We start from the raw sequence: 19,312 nt of genomic DNA on the forward strand, positions 1-19,312 counted from the left end.
GCATGAATTTCTGTAAGTAAATTGATTAATTGGACCGGATGATGAAGACAAAGTACCCGACAAGTAGCCAGCATTCATGTGAACTCTCAGGCATCTCAGGTGGCACCTCAAGAAGTTGATTGAGAGAATGTGCAGAATGCAGATCTGTTATCTAAATAAAGACTGTTTGTTTGTTTTTTTGTCTCCACATAGTTCCCATATGCTTTAATTTGTGTCATTTCATAATTTTGATGACTTTACTATTACTATTCTACTACTACTGTAAAATGTGAAAAATATGTATAGTTATTATAGTTATAAAGTTGTAATTAGGAATCAGAAAGTGTGTCCAAACACATTTGACTGGTAGTTTGTCAATTACAATTCATTCATATATGCTTATTCAGACACAAATTGTTTGTTTAACCCAATATTTAGGCTAACATTACCCTTTTAGTGCATTAAGAGATCTGGATATACTGAAAGAAAGAGGGAAACAGAGAGTAATCTGTTGGATTGTTAATGATTGGCTGTCTGGGCTACATCCTTTTGGAGGAGCAGAGTGAAGCGGGTATACAGGTGAGGGAAGAGAAAATGGATGGGGGAAAGATACCGATTGATTTTAACACAACCATAATGTTCCATTAAATCAATGCCTGTAAATGTAGCATTGGTAATATAAAAGATGTAACTCAAATCATTGATATTAAAATAGTGAAAGAGAGAAATTGATAAAAATGCAGAATCTATTTTTTATTTTTTATCTTTATTTTTTTTACCAAAAACAGCACAAATTTGAAGACTTTGCTCAGCAGAACCAAAAAGATTTTTTTTTTTTTTTTGGTGTGTATCTTACTCAAATTTGTCTAGTTGTCTTTAGTTTGAACAGAAGAAAGCCAATCCACTTTTATAGATACTGTAGCTTCAGTTACAGAATCTGTTTCTCACTTTTATGAATGAACATGTTATTAGATAAACTAACAAGTTATTAGTAAAGTTTGTCAAGACATGGGCTGGGTTTCCCAATAATGTGCTGATAACTTTGGCCAGTATGTCCAGGTGTTTGGACATACTGGCCATATGCATTTTGGACCGTCAAAAAAATGGAGTACATTCACTTGCATTGTTTAGAGGAGAAGGCCTGAAATGAAATCCTAAAAGTCTTAAATTCTGTTTTAATGAAGAAAGAAACTCAGATACATCTTGGATGGCCTGAGGGTGAATAAATTATCAGCAAAATTTCATTTTTGGGTGAACTATTCCTTTAAGATCTGTACCAGAGGAATGCATTGGGATTGTGATCCTGTGGGACCCAACACAAATCTCACGGGAGCAAGCGGTTTTAACTTTGCTGCGGGTGGGAGTGGGCGGTCAAAAAAATATACCGCGGGTCCCGGGATTTAGATAGCGCTAACAAGAAGGATGGAGTCAATAAATGAAGTTGAAAAGAAGATTAAAGTGGGTTTTTACTTTACAAAACCAAAGCAAGGCAAGTCTGACATTTGGACAAATTTCTCAGTTGTTACTGAAAAAATGGAAAAGAATTGGACTTTGTAAGTTGTAACAAATGTGCAAAAGTATTAACATACAACAGGCACAAATGTGGCACCTCTGGGTTGAGGCTAGAGATGTGCGATACCACTTATTTTCTTTTCGTTCTGATACCAAGTACTTTTAGGCCAATATCACAGATATCAATACCAATACCGATACCTCTATTACATTTTATTTTTACGAATTTTTTGGATAAAATTAGTAACTTTATTATCACTTAAATTTTTTATATATTTATGGGCCTAAACAGAAAATTATTAGGCTGCTTTGTTTACCTTTTAAAAATGTAGTAAGTATAAACCACATATAAAACCTCAAAATTAATGGATACAACAGTAATGCTGTATTAAAACCATGGTCAATTGTATCAAAACCTTGGTTACTGCCAAAAAAACTAAAAAAAAAAAAAAAAACATGGTTACTACAGTCATGATTACTAGTCATGGTTAATACAATATTACTACAGTAAATCCATGGTAAGTTTTCATAAGGGTATCATATATTAACGAGGATTAAAGATCATTATCAATGTTTTAACAATTCTAAATTTAAATAAAACTGCAAAAATTGTCAAACAATCCCATTATAATACTTGTCACATCTAGGTGTGTTTTTCTGTCATTACCTCAGGAAAGCACTGCTCCCTCTTTGAACGAGCACTATGAATAAAGGGTGAACGCTGTCTGTGACTGCTGGTGTATTTTAGCATTTCTGTGCATCAAGATGAGCGGAAGAAAAAATAGTTCCGGTGCTATGCAACAATTCGCTCATATAAATCTTTTTTCCACAACGAAGCTTATGAAATGCATTAATATTCATGTAATCTAAATAAAAAGATCACTTGTTAAAAAAAAAAAAACTTCAGAATTGATATTTTTATGTGAGGATCAATATTCTTGATACCACATCAGTATTGGAAGTATCGATATTTTTGTATCGATCCGCCCATCCCTAATTGAGGCGACATACCTGCTCCGTTCTCCCGTCTCAGTGACTCAGTGACAGACAGCAGGGCAGTCTCGGTGGAGTGTCCACTTTTGAAGCCTGACTGATTGTCATCCAGCAGCTTCTTCTGTGAGAGAAAAGCAGAGATTTGATTGAAAACTGCCCTTTCAAGTGTTTTTGCCATGAATGGGATGAGAGAGACTGGTCTGTAGTGTTCTATTTGTGTGGGTTAAGTGCGGGTTTCTTCAGCAGCGGGGTTACACGAGCCTGCTTAAATGTAGTGGGAAAAGTGCCTGTAAGTAGAGATGTTTTAATTATGTGTGTGAGTGCAGGTAGGATGGACGGAGAAATGGCCTGAAGAAGGTGAGAAGGAATGGGGTCAAGGAAACAGGTGGTGGGGTGGTTGGAGAGGAGGAGTTTAGAGACCTCAGTGTCAGTCAGAGGAGAGAACATAGAGACAGAAGAGTTGCATACAGGAGACAGGTGTTTGACAGGGTGTGGTGCTGAGTATGTATTGCTGATGGTTGTAACCTTATTAGTAAAAAATGTGCCGAAGACATCTGCTGTCAGTGATGTGTCTGGTGATGGAGGGGGAGGGCAGAGAAGTGTGTTGAATGTTCTAAAGGATTTAAGGATTTAAAAAAAAAAAAAACCTCTAATAATTTTTTTTTTTAGAATAACTGTATGTTGGCTTTGTCAAGCCAATATAATTATACATTGTAGTTATACATGTTGCCATATAGTGCTGTCACGATACCAACATTTCAGTAGTCGGTACCGATACCAGTGAAATTACTACAGTGAATATTAAATTTTACAAAACAGTTGTAATATATTTATTTTGCAATTTTTCAGTTTCCGGTGCCTAGCTTTTATTTTGAATCATGCTTTTTTTTTGACTTGAGCTTTTATTTTGACATGTGGTTTTGACAGAAGCTTCACTTCTTCTGAAGGCCCAGTGTGTTCGTTAAAGTGCAAATCGTCCTGGTTACTTTCGTAACCTCCGTTCCCTGATGGAGGGAACGAGATGTTGTGTCGATGTAGTGACACTAGGGGTCACTTTTTGGAGCCCCAAACACCTCTGCTTTTTTGAAAAAAGGCCAATGAGAATTGCAGACTGCTGTGTGCCTCGTAGCCAGCGCCCCAGGCTGTCACATAACCTCCCCCAAAGCTCTTATGCACGTCGAACGGTCCATCAGGAACAAGTCGACTGCCCAACTATAGGGACAGGCTAGCCCAGCCGAGGCCTCTTTTCCCTCTCCTTTCTCCCCAAAAAGAGTGGAATTTGTTAACTGACTTGGAGCTATAAGTGTCTGCATCGGGGGGTGTCCCTCGCGGGGTGACTCCGCAGGGTGACACCACGGAGACCACACCTGGCCTAAAAAGGGGGGGGATTTTGAGTGGAATACGTCACATGGTCTTACTGAGTCTTTTCGGAAGTATGTCATGTGGAGAGGTCCCATGGTAGGTCCTACCCGAAGGGGGAGGAGTTCCTACAGAGCATGGCGACCGGGGGCAGAGAGGCCTCTGCCCAAGGAAGTTGCAATTTTCTGTCAGGGAAATGATTTTGTGGAAGATATCACATGGGGTCGCCTTCGGGGAACCAGCACATGTGGAGCACCTACCTCAGTACAGGGGCTCATTAGCGCACGTACTGGGCCAGTCAGCGAGTTTCTCCGCAAACTCAGCTGCCAGAGGGATAAGGAGGAAGTCATCCAGGGATCACAGTCTGTGAAAAAGAAAACCGCTGTTTTGTTGAATTTTTGGGTACCGCAGCCTCTTGGACATGCGGCGAAATTAAATGAAAATGAAACAAAAGATTCTTCTCCTAGCCCTCCACCGGGGGATGGAGTGGTCTGCTCACCAGCTCCAGAGAAGCGGGTCTCCTTGCCCCTGGGTTACCCATCTCTGGGGCGCTTCGAATTCTTCCTCAGGTTCTTGGCGGCCAGCCGTGAGACGGGTGGTGTTTGCTTCCTGTGCTGGGATCCACGCCGGGGCCGGGCAATGGGGGCGGGCTGCGGCAGAGCCGGTGTTGTAGTTGCAGGAGGATGCCCTTGGCGACGAGCAGACGGGGTGCGGGGTCTTGAGCCGCGCTGGAGTAGGATGTGCTATATGGCCTCCAACTGCTGCTTCACTGCCGAGAACTGCTGGGCAAAGTCATCGAAGGTGTCACCGGACAACCTGGGAGATGGGGGCATCAAGGAACCGTGCCTTGTCAGCCTCTCGCATCTCAACCAAGTTGAGCCAAAGGTGGCGCTCCTGGACCACCAGGGTGGACTTTCCCAGGAAGAAAGGAACGGGGGCGGCCCCGAGCCCAGGACCCAATTGTCGAGCTACGAGGGTTCAGGGGAGAGTGGAGGGTTCCACTCTAACCCGACGCTCACGGCCACCCAGGAAAGCATGTCTGTCATTTCCGTGTCGGCCTGGGACTGGGTGACCATTCCAGAAGGAGGAAGCCCAGTCGAAGCCTCTGCGTCCGACTGGATGAGCTGCTCTCCGATGCTGCGCTCGATAACTCGTCTTCTTCCCGGGCTCCGAACGAGAGGTCGAACTCGCCCTGAGACGAGTCAGCGTCTTTTCTGAGTGCCCGACCAGGGCAAGCGAGTGTGCTGGGGAATGGGAGGTCCGTGGGGGGATACCCGGCAGAGGTGGTCCCATTGAGGTCCCCAAATTGCCCCCAGTGCTAACCGGCATGGCCTCATACCGTAGGTAGAAGGACCGAGGCGGGGAGCTGCAGGGGTGGCTTGCTTTCTTACGAATGCAAGCCATGACCGCAACGTTGCCATGGTCATGTTCTCGCAATGAGGACAAGATTCATCCACGAACAATGTCTCCGCGTGGGCAGCGCCCAGACACGTAAGACAGCGATCACCGCCGTCAGAAGCGGAGAGATAACAACCGCAACCAGGAATAACATGCAAACGGAAAGGCATCTTTAAAAAGACATTCCATGTGTGCCATTCTTTTAGAAAGAAAATATACTCTTTTTAGAATATACTCTTTTAGTTGTTTCTGCCAAAGCGCCCAGGGGCGTTCTCTGCACTCCACGGGTGCAGAGGGGGAGAAGCCGCTGAAATGCACCGTAGAATCCAGCAGATGAGGTGAATGAACTTTGCGGATTAATTCAGCTTCAAAAAATAGAACTGCTCGGCTCCGAAGAGAAAATCCGAATTAGTGGTTGCATACCAGCTCCTTTTATACCCGTATGTCCGGGGGAGTGGCATGCAAATTCCACTCGCCAATTCTCATTGGCCTTTTTTCAAAGAGCTCCCAAGAGTGACCCCTAGTGTCATTACATCAACACAACGTCAAGTGAGTGACAGATAGGGAAGCTGTGATTTAATTATAGAAATATACAGTGTACATGTAATACACACTTCACCAGTGGATTAGTGCTCTGCTCTGCCATCTTGTACAATGTGAATGATTCTCAATGTCTGTGGAGTTTCCAGTGCATGAGCAGTCAGCTTCACATATTCATTTAAAGCACGCACCTCATGCAGACTTAGATTGTAGCCTTTTGCGGTTTAATAATCACACTAGGACATTTCACAATTTTAATTTGATTAATTGTACATTGTAAAAAGAGTAACAGAGCACATGCTTAAATAAGCATGTGAACATTTGGAAGCAGTCGTGTGTCAGTCAGTCAGCATGCGGATACCAAAATAAGTCAGTGCTCAGTACTAACGGTACAGTAGAAACACTGATATTGTTAATTTTTTTTTTATTTTAGTACCTACTTGGTACCGAAGTTCTGGTACTTTTGACAACACTATTGCCATACTGTATATAAAAAAAACCTTTTTTTTTCTTCTTTTTTTTTTGTTAATCAGTAGATCTGTTAAATGAATCAAATTGAAATCGGAGTACTAAAAAAAACATGATCAGAATAGAGCTTATGATATTCATCCACGTTAATGGTGGGAGTGGATAATATGCTAATAAGTAATTGGCCAGCATGTCACACTTTTTTATTTGGGTGACTATGCATGTTCAAATCATGCATCACTTTAAGTCAGTTGGTGACAAATTAACCTTGTTCAGACTTTTCTGGGACTTTTTTATTTATACTATGCGGGACAGGAAACAATGGTGAGATTGGGAAATGTTGTGAGCCAGATTCAAACTCACATCACCACAGCTCTTTGAGTAAGAGCATTTGCACTAACTGCTCATCCACTGCTCATGTTTAATCATGAACATGATGGCTTGTGGCTTAGGTCACCAGGTAACAGGTCTGACTAAGGCTCTGGCCTAGATATGTGGTCATTTAAAAATTAATTGGCCTACCCTCAATTTCCAACCCAGTCACCTGCATCAGGGATTTTGTGTTAATTTATTCAAAAGCCTATAGAGTTTCCTTGAACAGGAAATGGATAGAGCATTTGTTTCTCATAATTCATGCTCTGTATTTTACATATGAACATTTTTTTGTATATTAGGGTAAGTGGTGTTTGTTGATTGTTCATCTACCCAACACTTAAAACCATTAACTTCTGTGCGAGCCAATGCTCCCGTGGGACTGCTGCCAGAGGTTATTACATTTGTGTGTTGTATGACAGAACAAAGTAAATGTAGAGTGCAGACATGTGGACGAATGGTTTCACAAGCATTGCACTTGCATGATAAAAATGGTTTTAGGGATGCACCAATATTTTTTTTTTTTGTTTTTTTTGTTTTTTACCAATACCAAAAGCCATATATTTTATGTGCCGTTAGAAATATAAAAAATAAATAAATAAATAAATAAATACAATTAAAAAAAGCAGTATACTGTTTGAACTGCAAAAATAAGTAAGGGACAGTGGTGTAACTACAGGCAGTGCAGGGTGTGCAGCCGCAATGGGGCCTGGGGAGAGATGGAGGCCCAAAAGCAGAGGCGAGCTGGCCATTGAGAGAGCTGGGAAAGCAGGGACACCTGTGAAACGGGGCTGCATTATGCTAAAGTGGGCAGCGACATGATGAAGGGGGCCTGAGATATGCAGAAGGAGAGAGTGAAACACATTGCCAGAACTAACTCATTTACCACCCAACCCCCCAACCCCTACACGGTCAAAAACTAGACATCAACCATTCTCAGCACTTTACATTTATTCTTCATTACTTGAGATCATAATTTTTTTGCCATTGGTTTTTGGGTTTACACCGATAGTTGTCATGGGAATGACAAACTGGATATATTTTTACACAGAAAATATTAGTAAGCAGTTTTATCACACTAAAATCATGTTAACACACATACTGTTTACGTCTTGTGGCTGAACTTTTGAAACCATGAATATTTTAACATTTACAGATTGGCCCCATTCACTTCCATTGCAAGTTCCTCACTGTAACCCAGATTTTTGAATTAAGAAAAGGAGGGGCAGGAATATATATATATATATATATATATATATATATATATATATATATATATATATATATACATACAGTATGTACCATTTTTAAAGAAAACATGAGTGAGCAGGCAAAACACATTTCTTTTATTTCTTATGGGATACATATTCAACTGTAAGTTATAACAGAATGGCACAATCATAAAACAAAACATGGCAACAATGAAAAAAATGAAATGACCCCTATTCAAAAGTCTGCATACCCTTAGTTCTTAATACTGTGTATTGCCCCCTTTAGCATCAATGAAAGTGTGCAGTCTTTTGTATTAGTTGTCTATGAGGCCCCAAATTCTTGCAGGTGGTATAGCTGCCCATTAGTCTTGGCAAAATGCCTCCAGGTCATGCAAAGTCTTTGGTAGTCTTGCATGAACTGCATATTTGAGATCTCCCCAGAGTGGCTTGATGATATTAAGGTCAGGAGACTGTGATGGCCACTCCAGAACCTTCAACCTTTTCTGCTGTAACCACTGGAGGGTCAACTTGGCCTTGTGCTTAGGGTCATTGTTGCGCTGGAAAGTCCAAGAGCATCCCATGCGCAGCTTTCATGCAGAAGAATGCAAATTGTCTGCCAGTATTTTCTGATAACATGCTGCATTTATCTTATCAATTTTCACAAGATTCCCGTGCCTTTAGAGCTCACACCCCCCCAAAACATCAGTGAGCCACCACCATGCTTCACAGTGGGGATGGTATTCTTTTCACTATAGGCCTTGTTGACCCCTCTCCAAACATAGCACTTATGGTTGTCACCATAAAGCTTTATTTTGGTCTCGTCACTCCAAATAACAGTGTGCCAGAAGCTTTGAGGCATGTCAAGGTGTTGTCGGGCATATTGTAACCGGGCTTTTTTGTGGCATTGGCAACTCGACCATGCAGCTCATTTTTGTTCAAGTATCGTCGTATTGTGCTCCTTGAAACAACCACACCGTCTTTTTCCAGAGCAGCCTGTATTTCTCCTGAGGTTACCTGTGGGTTTTTCTTTGTATCCCAAACAATTCTTCTGGCAGTTGTGGCTGAAATCTTTCTTGGTCTACCTGAACTTGGCTTGGTATCAAGAGATACACGAATTTTCCACTTCTTAATATGTGATTTAACAGTACTGACACGCATTTTCAAGACTTTGGATATCTTTTTATATCCTTTTCCATTACCTTGTTACGCAGGTCTTTTGACAGTTCTTTTCTGCTCCCCATGGCTCAGTATCTGGCCTGCTTAGTGCATCCATGTGAGAGCTAAAAATCTCATTGACTATTTATACACAGACACTAATTGGAAGTTTACAAACCGCAGGTGTGGGAAATCAAACTTTAATTGCCATTTAAACCTGTGTGTGTCACCTTGTGTGTCTGTAAGAAGGCCAAACATTCAAGGGTATGTATACTTTGGTCAGGGCCATTTGGGTGATTTCTGTTATCATTATGATTTAAAAAGGAGCCAAACAACTATGTGATGATAAATGGCTTCATATGATCACAATCCTTAAATAAAAGACAGTTTTTTTGTATGATCAGTCATATTTTCAAAATCAATGCCAAAATTTCAAAATTTCTGCCAGGGTATGCAAACTTTTGAGCACAACTGTATATTTATTTATTTATAAATATTTCATTATTATTTCATGATTTCAAAATAAACTATTTAAAGGGTTCAATACAAATTAATCAACAGCACTTGTTGGATAATGTTGATTACCACAATATATACAGTATATAGAGTGTATATATATACACTGCGCTCGATTACCACAATATATACAGTATATACAGTGTATATATATATATATATATATATATATATATATATATATATATATATATATATATATATATATAATCAACATTATCCAACAGTGTATATATATATATATATATATATATATATATAAAATCAACATTATCCAACAGTGGAAAGAAATAGGCAGACTTAAAACTGCCTGGGGACTCAAGATGGCGCCGAGTATGGCTGCTGCGTTGCGAGCTCCGACACAACATAGCAATGGTTTGTTTGTTTTGTTTACAATTCTTATGTTTTTTGTCTTGGATGTTGTCTGCCTTATTGTCTACGACAGACAAACACTTTTGGACATTGGTTCAGCGATCTCACACCGAAAACCGGACTTCACATTCCTCAATGCCGACCCGCTGTTTACAAACACGCAAGCGGAGCCCTTTGTCTGGGCAGCACGGCCGCGGAAACGCAGGAGGAAAAGGGGAAACAGAGCCGGCGTTCTCATCAGAGTAAGACGCCACGCAAATCGACCCCCGCTACCCACTATTCTACTGGCAAATGTTCAGTCTCTGGATAACAAGCTCTGCGAGCTGAAAGCGCGGATCTCTTTCCAACGAGAGACGAGGGACTGCTGCATTATCTGCCTTACGGAAACTTGGATGTCTGCGGAGATTCCAGACTCAGCCATTGAACCCGCGGGGTTCTCCATGCTCCAAGCGGACAGAGCGAAAGACCTCTCAGGTAAAACTAGAGGAGGTGGTGTATGTTTTATGATCAACAAATCCTGGTGTGATCAGAGGAACGTACATTCCATCAAGTCTTTCTGTTCTCCTGATCTGGAATTTCTTATGCTTCTGTGTCGACCATTCTGGCTACCGAGGGAATTCACAGCGGTCATTATCACTGCTGTGTACATTCCCCCACAAGCCGACACAGACCGGGCACTCAAGGAACTGTATGGGATTATAAGTGAGCAGGAAACCGCGCACCCTGAGGCCGCGTTCATTGTGACCGGGGACTTTAATAAAGCCAGTTTAAAATCAGTCGCACCAAAATATCACCAGCACATTAGTTTCAACACACGAGGGGACCGGGTTTTGGACCATTGCTACTCTCCGTTCCGGGATGGCTACAAATCCCTCCCCCGCCCACCATTTGGCAAATCGGACCACTCTTCCATTCTGCTTCTGCCCGCTTACAGGCAGAAATTGAAACAGGAAGCACCCACCCTCAGAACGATCCAGTGCTGGTCGGACCAATCAGACTCTACGCTACAAGACTGTTTTGATCACACGGACTGGGAGATGTTCCGGTCCGCCTCTGATGACGACATCGAGCTTTACGCTGATAGCGTAATGTGTTTCATCAGAACGTGTGTAGAGGAAGTGATTCCGACCAGAACTGTGCGAATCTATCCGAATCAGAAGCCGTGGATCAACAGCGATGTTCGCACGGCACTTAATGTGCGGACCTCCGCTTTTAATTCCGGGAACGCGGAGGAGCATAAACAAGCCAGTTATGCCCTCCGAAAAACTATCAAAACAGCAAAACGCCAGTACAGGAGCAAGATTGAAGGACAGTTTAACACCACCAACTCTAGAAGCATGTGGCAGGGAATTAACATCATCACGGACTTCAAAGGGAATAAAAACTCCGCCATGAACACCGCTGCCTCTCTACCGGATGAGCTAAATACTTTTTATGCTCGTTTCGAGGGAACTAACACCGCCCTCGCGGAGAGAGCTCTCACGGCCGAAGCTACAGAGGTTAGTTCACTCTCCGTCTCTGTAGCGGATGTAACCCGATCCTTCCGACGGGTGAATATCCGCAAAGCCGCGGGTCCAGACGGCATTCCGGGCCGCGTCATCAGAGCGTGCGCGAACCAGCTGGCTGGTGTTTTTACGGACATTTTCAACCTTTCCCTCTCTTTGTCTGTAGTCCCCACATGCTTTAAAACATCCACCATTGTGCCTGTTCCAAAACAATCGAAAATAACTTGTTTAAATGACTGGCGTCCTGTTGCTCTGACCCCCATCATCAGCAAATGTTTTGAGAGACTAATCAGAGATTACATCTGCTCTGTATTACCACTCAATCTTGACCCGCTGCAGTTTGCATACCGCAACAACCGTTCCACTGATGATGCCATTGCATCTACAATACACACTGCTCTCTCCCACCTGGAAAAAAAGAACACTTATGTGAGAATGTTGTTTGTAGACTACAGCTCAGCATTCAACACCATAGTGCCCTCCAAGCTAGATGAGAAACTCCGGGCTCTGGGCTTAAACAGCTCGCTGTGCAGCTGGATCCTGGACTTCCTGTCAAGCAGACGCCAGGTGGTTAGAATAGGCAGCAACATCTCCTCATCACTGAACCTCAACACTGGAGCCCCGCAGGGCTGTGTTCTCAGCCCACTACTGTATTCCCTGTACACACATGACTGTGTGGCAACACATAACTCCAATGCCATCATTAAGTTTGCTGATGACACGACGGTGGTAGGTCTGATCACTGACAATGATGAAACAGCCTACAGAGAGGAGGTGCACACTCTGACACACTGGTGTCAGGAGCACAACCTCTCCCTCACTGTCAGTAAGACAAAGGAGCTTGTGGTGGACTTCAGGAGAAAAGACAGAGAACACAGTCCAATCACCATCAATGGAGCACCAGTGGAGAGAGTCAGCAGCTTCAAGTTCCTGGGTGTCCACATCACTGAGGAACTCACATGGTCCGTCCACACTGAAGTCGTTGTGAAGAAGGCTCATCAGCGCCTCTTCTTCCTGAGACGGCTGAGGAAGTTTGGAATGAACCGCCACATCCTCACACGGTTCTACACCTGCACTGTGGAGAGCATCCTGACTGGCTGTATCTCCGCCTGGTACGGCAATAGCACCGCCCACAACCGCAAAGCACTGCAAAGGGTGGTGCGAACTGCCAGACACATCATCGGAGGTGAGCTTCCCTCCCTCCAGGAAATATATACAAGGCGGTGTGTGAAAAAAGCTCAGAGGATCATCAGAGACTCCAGCCACCCGAGCCATGGGCTGTTCTCACTGCTACCATCAGGTAGGCGGTATCGCAGCATCAGGACCCGCACCAGCCGACTCCATGATAGCTTCTTCCCCCAAGCAATCAGACTTCTGAACTCTTGATCTCCCACGATCAAAATACATCAGCCCTGCACTTTATTACTCTTTTATCTCACACCGGACTGTCATAAATTATATTACTGTTATTATATTATGTCTCTCTTAACAACTGACTATCAACTGACAGCCTGAATGTCAATACAGTACAATACTGTACATTCTATATATATACTTTTTTCATATATATTTTAATTTTTATTGAATAATGTGTATCTATATAGTATCTATATAGTAAAAAACAAAAAAAACAAAAACAGCATATTGTATACTGTACAGTGTATGTTATTATCTGTATATTGTTGAGTGTAATTATGTGTATAACAGATGTTTAAATTGTGTTGTGTTAATTTGATGTTTTAAGTTGAGTTTAATTATGTATAACAGATGTTTAAATTGCGTTGTGTTAATTTGATGTTATTGTAAATTGGTATATGTCTCATCACTGTCACGACTGCTATGTTGATCGGAACTGCACCCAAGAATTTCACACACCATTGCACTTGTGTATATGGCTGTGTGACAATAAAGTGATTTGATTTGATTTGATTTGAGATTGGTCTTTTGTCCTTTAAATGACACTGCTTGGGGTATATTTTAACTTATTTCGTGTATCCTTGCCAAAACATGGTTAGGAATATTTTTTATTTTTTATATTTTTTTTGGCCTAGTTAAAGTGTGCAGATTTTTCCATGTACTTTCAATTGAAGGTCATCCAAAAGATGATTTAACTGCATGCTCAGTTTAGGTGTATGAGTCCGTCTCTATTTGTAGACACTGCACACGTGTGTGTGATAAGTGCATTTGTGAAAGAATGCCGTCTGACAGTTTATCTGTCTCTTTCTTTCTTTGTGGCCAACTACCTCCACAAAGACATAACATGTCTGACCTAAACTTCCTCTCGCTCTTGTACTTTCTGTCTCACTCTCTCTCTCTCTCTCTCTCTTTCTCTCTCCTCTCTCTCTCTCTCTCTCTCTCTCTCTCTCTCTTCATTATCTGTGTGTTTACATTCCTGCTATTGTAGTTGTACGCTCACATGAATGGGCGACCATTCCCGAAGGAGGAAGCCCAGTCGAAGCCTCTGCATCCGACTGGACGAGCCTGCTCTCCGATGCTGCGCTCGATAACTCGTCTTCTTCCCGGGCTCCGAACGAGAGGTCAAACTCGCCCTGAGACGAGCCGGCAATCTCGTCCGAGCGCCCGACCAGGGCAGGCGAGCGTGCTGGGGAATGGGAGGTCCGCGGGGGGATACCCGGCGGAGGTGGTCCCATTGAGGTCCCCAAATTGAAATGTTTTGACAGAATGTGAAATATACTGTCAAAATTCGCATAGACTAAGAGAGGCCCAAAATACACTGATATGGATCAAAAACATGGCATTGAGTCATGTAAATGTTGTATTCACATCATTCTATCCTTAATTCTTTGGGTGATATGAGCTTACCTCAGCTGAAATTTAAACAAACCTCTATCCCTGAGTATTAAAGGGATAGTTCACCCAAAAATTTAAATTCTCTCATCATCATTTACTAACCCTCATGCCATCCAAGATGTGTATGACTTTCTTCTGCAGAACACAAACAGAGATTTTTAAAGAATATCTCAGCTCTGCTGGTCCATTCAATGCAGCTGAATGGTGGCCAGAATTCTGAAGCTCTAAAAAGGACATAAAAGCACCATAAAAGTAATCCATACGACCCTAGTGGTTAAATCCATGTTTTCAGAAGTGATATGATAGGTGTGGGTGTGAAACAGATACATTTTTATGACCTTCAGAGTTCTGGCCACCGTTCACTTGCATAGAATGGACCAACAGAGCTGAAATATTCTTCTAAAAATCTTAGTTTGTGTTCTGCTGAAGAAAGAAAGTCATACACATCTGGGATGGCATGAGGGTGGGTAAATGATGAGAGAATTTTTGTTGGTGAACTATCCCTTAAAACTGACATTAATGACCTAGCAACCACCCTCAACACCCTAGTGATAGTGAATATTGCTTGGGCAAGCACCAACTTCTGACTGTAAATTGTGTTTCACTCCATTTCTGACACTATATTTTTATATTTTAGGGGGACAAGACAGAAGTATGCGGAGGTCGAGACTGTAATGTCTGCCAGTGCTTCCCTGTCAAAGGAGACATGGTATGTCACTTTTATCATTTTAACTTTAATGACATAATGGCATCATAGTCATTACAAAATAGTATAACTTCTTTTAAAACAAGCTTCTTTTTTAAAATGTTTGCTTTAATAGTGTGCTTGTGCTATATTTATTTAAAAATGAATGACACTTACAGTAATTTGATATTTTGATATCTAAATCTAAGTGTTCAAATAGGGCTAATTGTTGGTGTCACTGTAGACATAGTTGTGACATCACTATGGAGCATATAATTCTGATTATAATACATTACAAAAACATTCTAGTGTCTGTTGATTGAGTGTCCTTTACAGTTTCCAGCTGTTCCCTGGCTAGAGAAAGCTGGAGTTTGAGAGACAGTGTGTATGTGTGTGGGATGGCAAGGCGAGAAGTCTCCTTCTGTTACAAGTGATTTTTAATCTCATTAATTATGTTTCACTCTAATCCTGTTTTTGCACAACATTTAGTACATTTTCAAAGACACAAGCAATCTAATCTGCTGCAGTACAAGAAATAACAGATTTTGATTGGTCGAGGTACTTTAAACCCTCTATCTAACTAACCTAAAATATACAAATTGTAAAGCGAACTTGAGCTTGGGAAAGGCACTATATAAAATAAACTTCTTTTTCTTAACCTGGAATATAAAAATTCACATTTTATTAGGGCTATAATTATGTGTTTAGTATTTGTTTTTTATGTTCTGATTTGGGGTCAAGTTAAAGGTGCTTGAAGGGATTTATATGGAATATCATGCATAAATTGTCCCTTCTGTCAGACAAATATCACTGAGAAATCACACTTTTTTAGCCAATCAGAAAACAAGTCAATAATTTTGCATGTTTAGGTTTGCAGAATTTAGGTTTGTTGAAATATCGTGGTGAGGGTGGGCTTTTTGTGAGAGGGCATGGTCTTATTTAGCACAAATGTTCTTGTTGAACGTTTGGGCACATGTGAGCTCCATTTCTGGCCGAAATGACCATAGAGTAGTGCCAAAAGTGAGTTGTTTCTTTGTTGTAAATAATGTAAAACAGTCAACAGAAATGAAAATTGTATTAACCACATGGCCTGACCCAAACCTCAAACCTAAACCAAACCATCAGTGGAGTTAAATTTAATTTTAGAGGGAAAATTCAAACTCAGAATCACGCTTATCATTGAATAGGTAAACGCAATTAATTCCTGCGTACAAATTCGGCAACTTATGCTCTTCACTAAAAGTGTGCACTTCACTGGTGATGGGGAAAGTACCTTCTTTTGAGTGTGTAGCAAAAGTGTATGCCAATATTGAAAAATACTAACCCATTATAATATTGCAACTAGATTCCACACAAACCTCAAGTGTCATACTGTTTGTGTTAGCATCAAATGTTAGCATCTAACCTTAAAGTGTCATGTCGCATTGTGTTCAAAGCACTTTCACATTATTATCAGTGATGCTATCCATACTGCAAGCGCAGCAGCGACTGTAAACGGATGCCCCATTCTATTGCTGACGCGCTGCAGAGTTACTCTAGCCACTTTATTATCCTGTCCCAAATATCATACAAGTGAATCTTTGTGCCATGCATTTTATTCGTTACCTATTTAAATAACTTCAGGCTGTTGCATTAAATCCAGCTCATTATGTTTCTGGTCTCTAGTCTACTAATTGAAATACTTTAGTTACTAACCACATGCATACACAGTTTTAGCAACAATAACATTTGAAAACAAAACAAGGAAAATCCGCACACGGTTTAACTCTTCCCTTTTATTAATTAAAAAACAATAACAGCAACGTTTCGATCAGAGAGATCTTCGAAGGGAAATGTGCAGATTTTGGATGTGTGTACTTTCTCTTTTTTTCAGCAACAATAACATTACAATAATAATTCTATAATAAGTAAATGTTTTCACCGGTGGATTTCCATTTAAAATTAAGCATGATAGAAGTTATTCATCAATTTTAATAGTTTAATAGTCTAGTCATGTTCACAGCTGATCGGTCCGTGCTGTTTGCACATCATTTAGAATGTTCACTTTGACACTTTCTGTGTAGACAGCCTCAAGCCGCTGCTTCTCGTCACGCCATGTCCGGTGTAGACAGGGTGTTTGCCAAAAAGCATGCATGGAAAAGTATATCATCCAAATAAATGTGGCATACTGTACTATTGTCAAATTATTATGAATATGGACACACTTCTTACCTATTTGTATTTCACATATAGGGTTAATATGGTTGTTTGAGTAAATGAAAGTAGAAAAATTAATATACGAGAGAGAGTTTGAAAATAAATAAAGACTGATGGCATGTATGGTTTTGTGTGTCTGCATGGCAGAGAGTCAGTGTGTGTCCACGCAGAAGGTCCCAAAGTCTAAATTAATAATAATAGTCTTTAGCACAAGAGTGACACATTTACGGCTGCCTTGTAAAGAAAAGCAGCCCAATCAAAGTTAGGAACGCAGTTACAAGGGTATGCACAGCTGCTTAGAGATCATTCAAGTACACACACATACAAATTCTGTGAATTATGTAGACAAGAACACATTGTACATTTTTGTCATAACTCTCTTTTTTTTTAATCATCCAATCTGTGTTCATGCTCTTTATTTGCATACACACTCACAAACACACACCAGTCCATAATGTCGTTGGTCAGAAACTAACACCTCCATATTTGAAATTAAAGTGCAACAGCAGCATCTGAATGACTGAAGCTATCTCAGAAATCCCTGGAATGGAATGGGATGAGGATTAGTAATTAACACATATCAGTATACAAACTGGTCAGTGTAGACACACATTATAGCACCAACACATTTATATGCCTAATAAAGTTAATACATTTAAACTCACTGTTCCTCAATAATTATAAAAAGCTCCCTGTTGTAATCTGTCCCCTGCAAAATGGTACAGTGGTGGTATCAGAGTTAATATCATGATTCTCAATGATTACAGTATGTGCTATGGTATTTCATTGTACTCCAAAAGAATACCATGGTGCCATTTTCAAAAACCCTGATAACATTATGGTGGTTGATAGTGGTTGAATGACATTATAAGGACTGTAAATGTTTACATTTACATTTATGTTCTTTGCAGATGCTTTCTTCCCAAAGCAGCTAACAGGACAGTGGACCAATCACATTACAGGGAAATGTGGAAGTATATTAATGACATACAATGTCTTTAAAAAAAAAATAAAGTGCATTGAACTGCACTAACTTAAAAAAAAAAAAAAAAAAAAACATTGCATTAACAGTTCTTGCATTTTTTGGGGGATGCAGTTTCATGGTTGTATATTTTAAGCTGTGAATATTTAAATTGAAAACATTTTGCACAAAATTTCATCATTAAAAAAATTCAATAATAAATATTCACCTTCTAAAGTTCAGTTATTAATAAAAAAAATTTAATCATTATTTTTTCACATGTAATATTCGGTCTATTATAATTTGCTTGCAGATTTGCCTCTAAAATTTCAGTGGTTTAAATTTAGTTGGAAATTCCACTTTGTACATCCTGGCATTGCAGGAAAGCAGTAGAGTATCAAAGCACAATCTTCACTTGCTTCCACTAGGCTTCACCGTAGAGGTCTGCATTCCAGCGGAACTCCAGCAGGACCCATGGGACCCGATCAGATTACTTGCGGCACAGGATTAAATTTCCGAGTTGAAGGCGGTAGTGGACGGTACGTCCATGAGTTGTGTGCGGGAACAGGCAGTCAGACAAGAGCCTGAAAATCTGATATGGATATCTAATTTTATATTATTGATTTATGAATGCAAAAAAAAAAATATATATATATATATATATATATATATATATATATATATATATATATATATATATTATTTTATTTTACAATTATTTTAATTTTGATAACAATAAACAGAAAATCTAACGTAAAAATATGCACACAACACATGCATCAAATTGTCCAATATTTAGAACAGGCTGCAGTCAGCTGAGATTTACAAGAATGACAGAGCAATGTGTGGAAACACTGTGGAAAATTGTCAATTTAAGTGTAAAGAAACCAACCTCAGGCAAGACACAGAGGCATCCTGTCATCTGATAATAGCAATAACAGAAAAATAAAATGTTACTTTGTGTACACTTGGTGCTTTTTGTATGGCTTTTGCCCTATGTGGAAAACAGTGCAGGGTTGCGGGAACAGGAGCGGTCGGAAGAAAATCACTGCGGGTAGAGAGCGGGTGAACATGGGGTAAAATTCAGCGGGAGTGTTCGGGTGTGGGATAGAAACTTGCAGGAGCGGGCGGGAGAAGGATGGAAAAACCAGTCTTGTGCAGACCTCTACTTCACCGCAAGGTGAAATTGCATGCCCAAAAATTGCAAGCACTTTTTATACTATGGATTTTTTTATTTTTTTTGCCATTAAAGCAATTCAGCTTGCTTTATTCAAGGACA

At 40.6% G+C, this 19,312-nt stretch overlaps 1 protein-coding gene across 1 annotated transcript in view; it reads left to right on the forward strand.

Moving 5' to 3' along the window:
- Positions 1-501: 501 nt before the first annotated feature.
- Positions 502-19,312, forward strand: part of LOC127429632 (collagen alpha-4(IV) chain-like) — an 81,677-nt gene continuing 62,866 nt past the window's right edge. Inside the window, exons 1-2 of the mRNA XM_051678760.1 lie at positions 502-558; positions 14,829-14,900. Coding sequence (XP_051534720.1) covers positions 502-558; positions 14,829-14,900 — 129 coding nt within the window. The remainder of the gene's footprint in view (positions 559-14,828; positions 14,901-19,312) is intronic.

The sequence above is a fragment of the Myxocyprinus asiaticus genome, chromosome 39 (assembly GCF_019703515.2).
Source record: "Myxocyprinus asiaticus isolate MX2 ecotype Aquarium Trade chromosome 39, UBuf_Myxa_2, whole genome shotgun sequence".
In the NCBI taxonomy this organism is placed as follows: Eukaryota; Metazoa; Chordata; class Actinopteri; order Cypriniformes; family Catostomidae; genus Myxocyprinus; species Myxocyprinus asiaticus.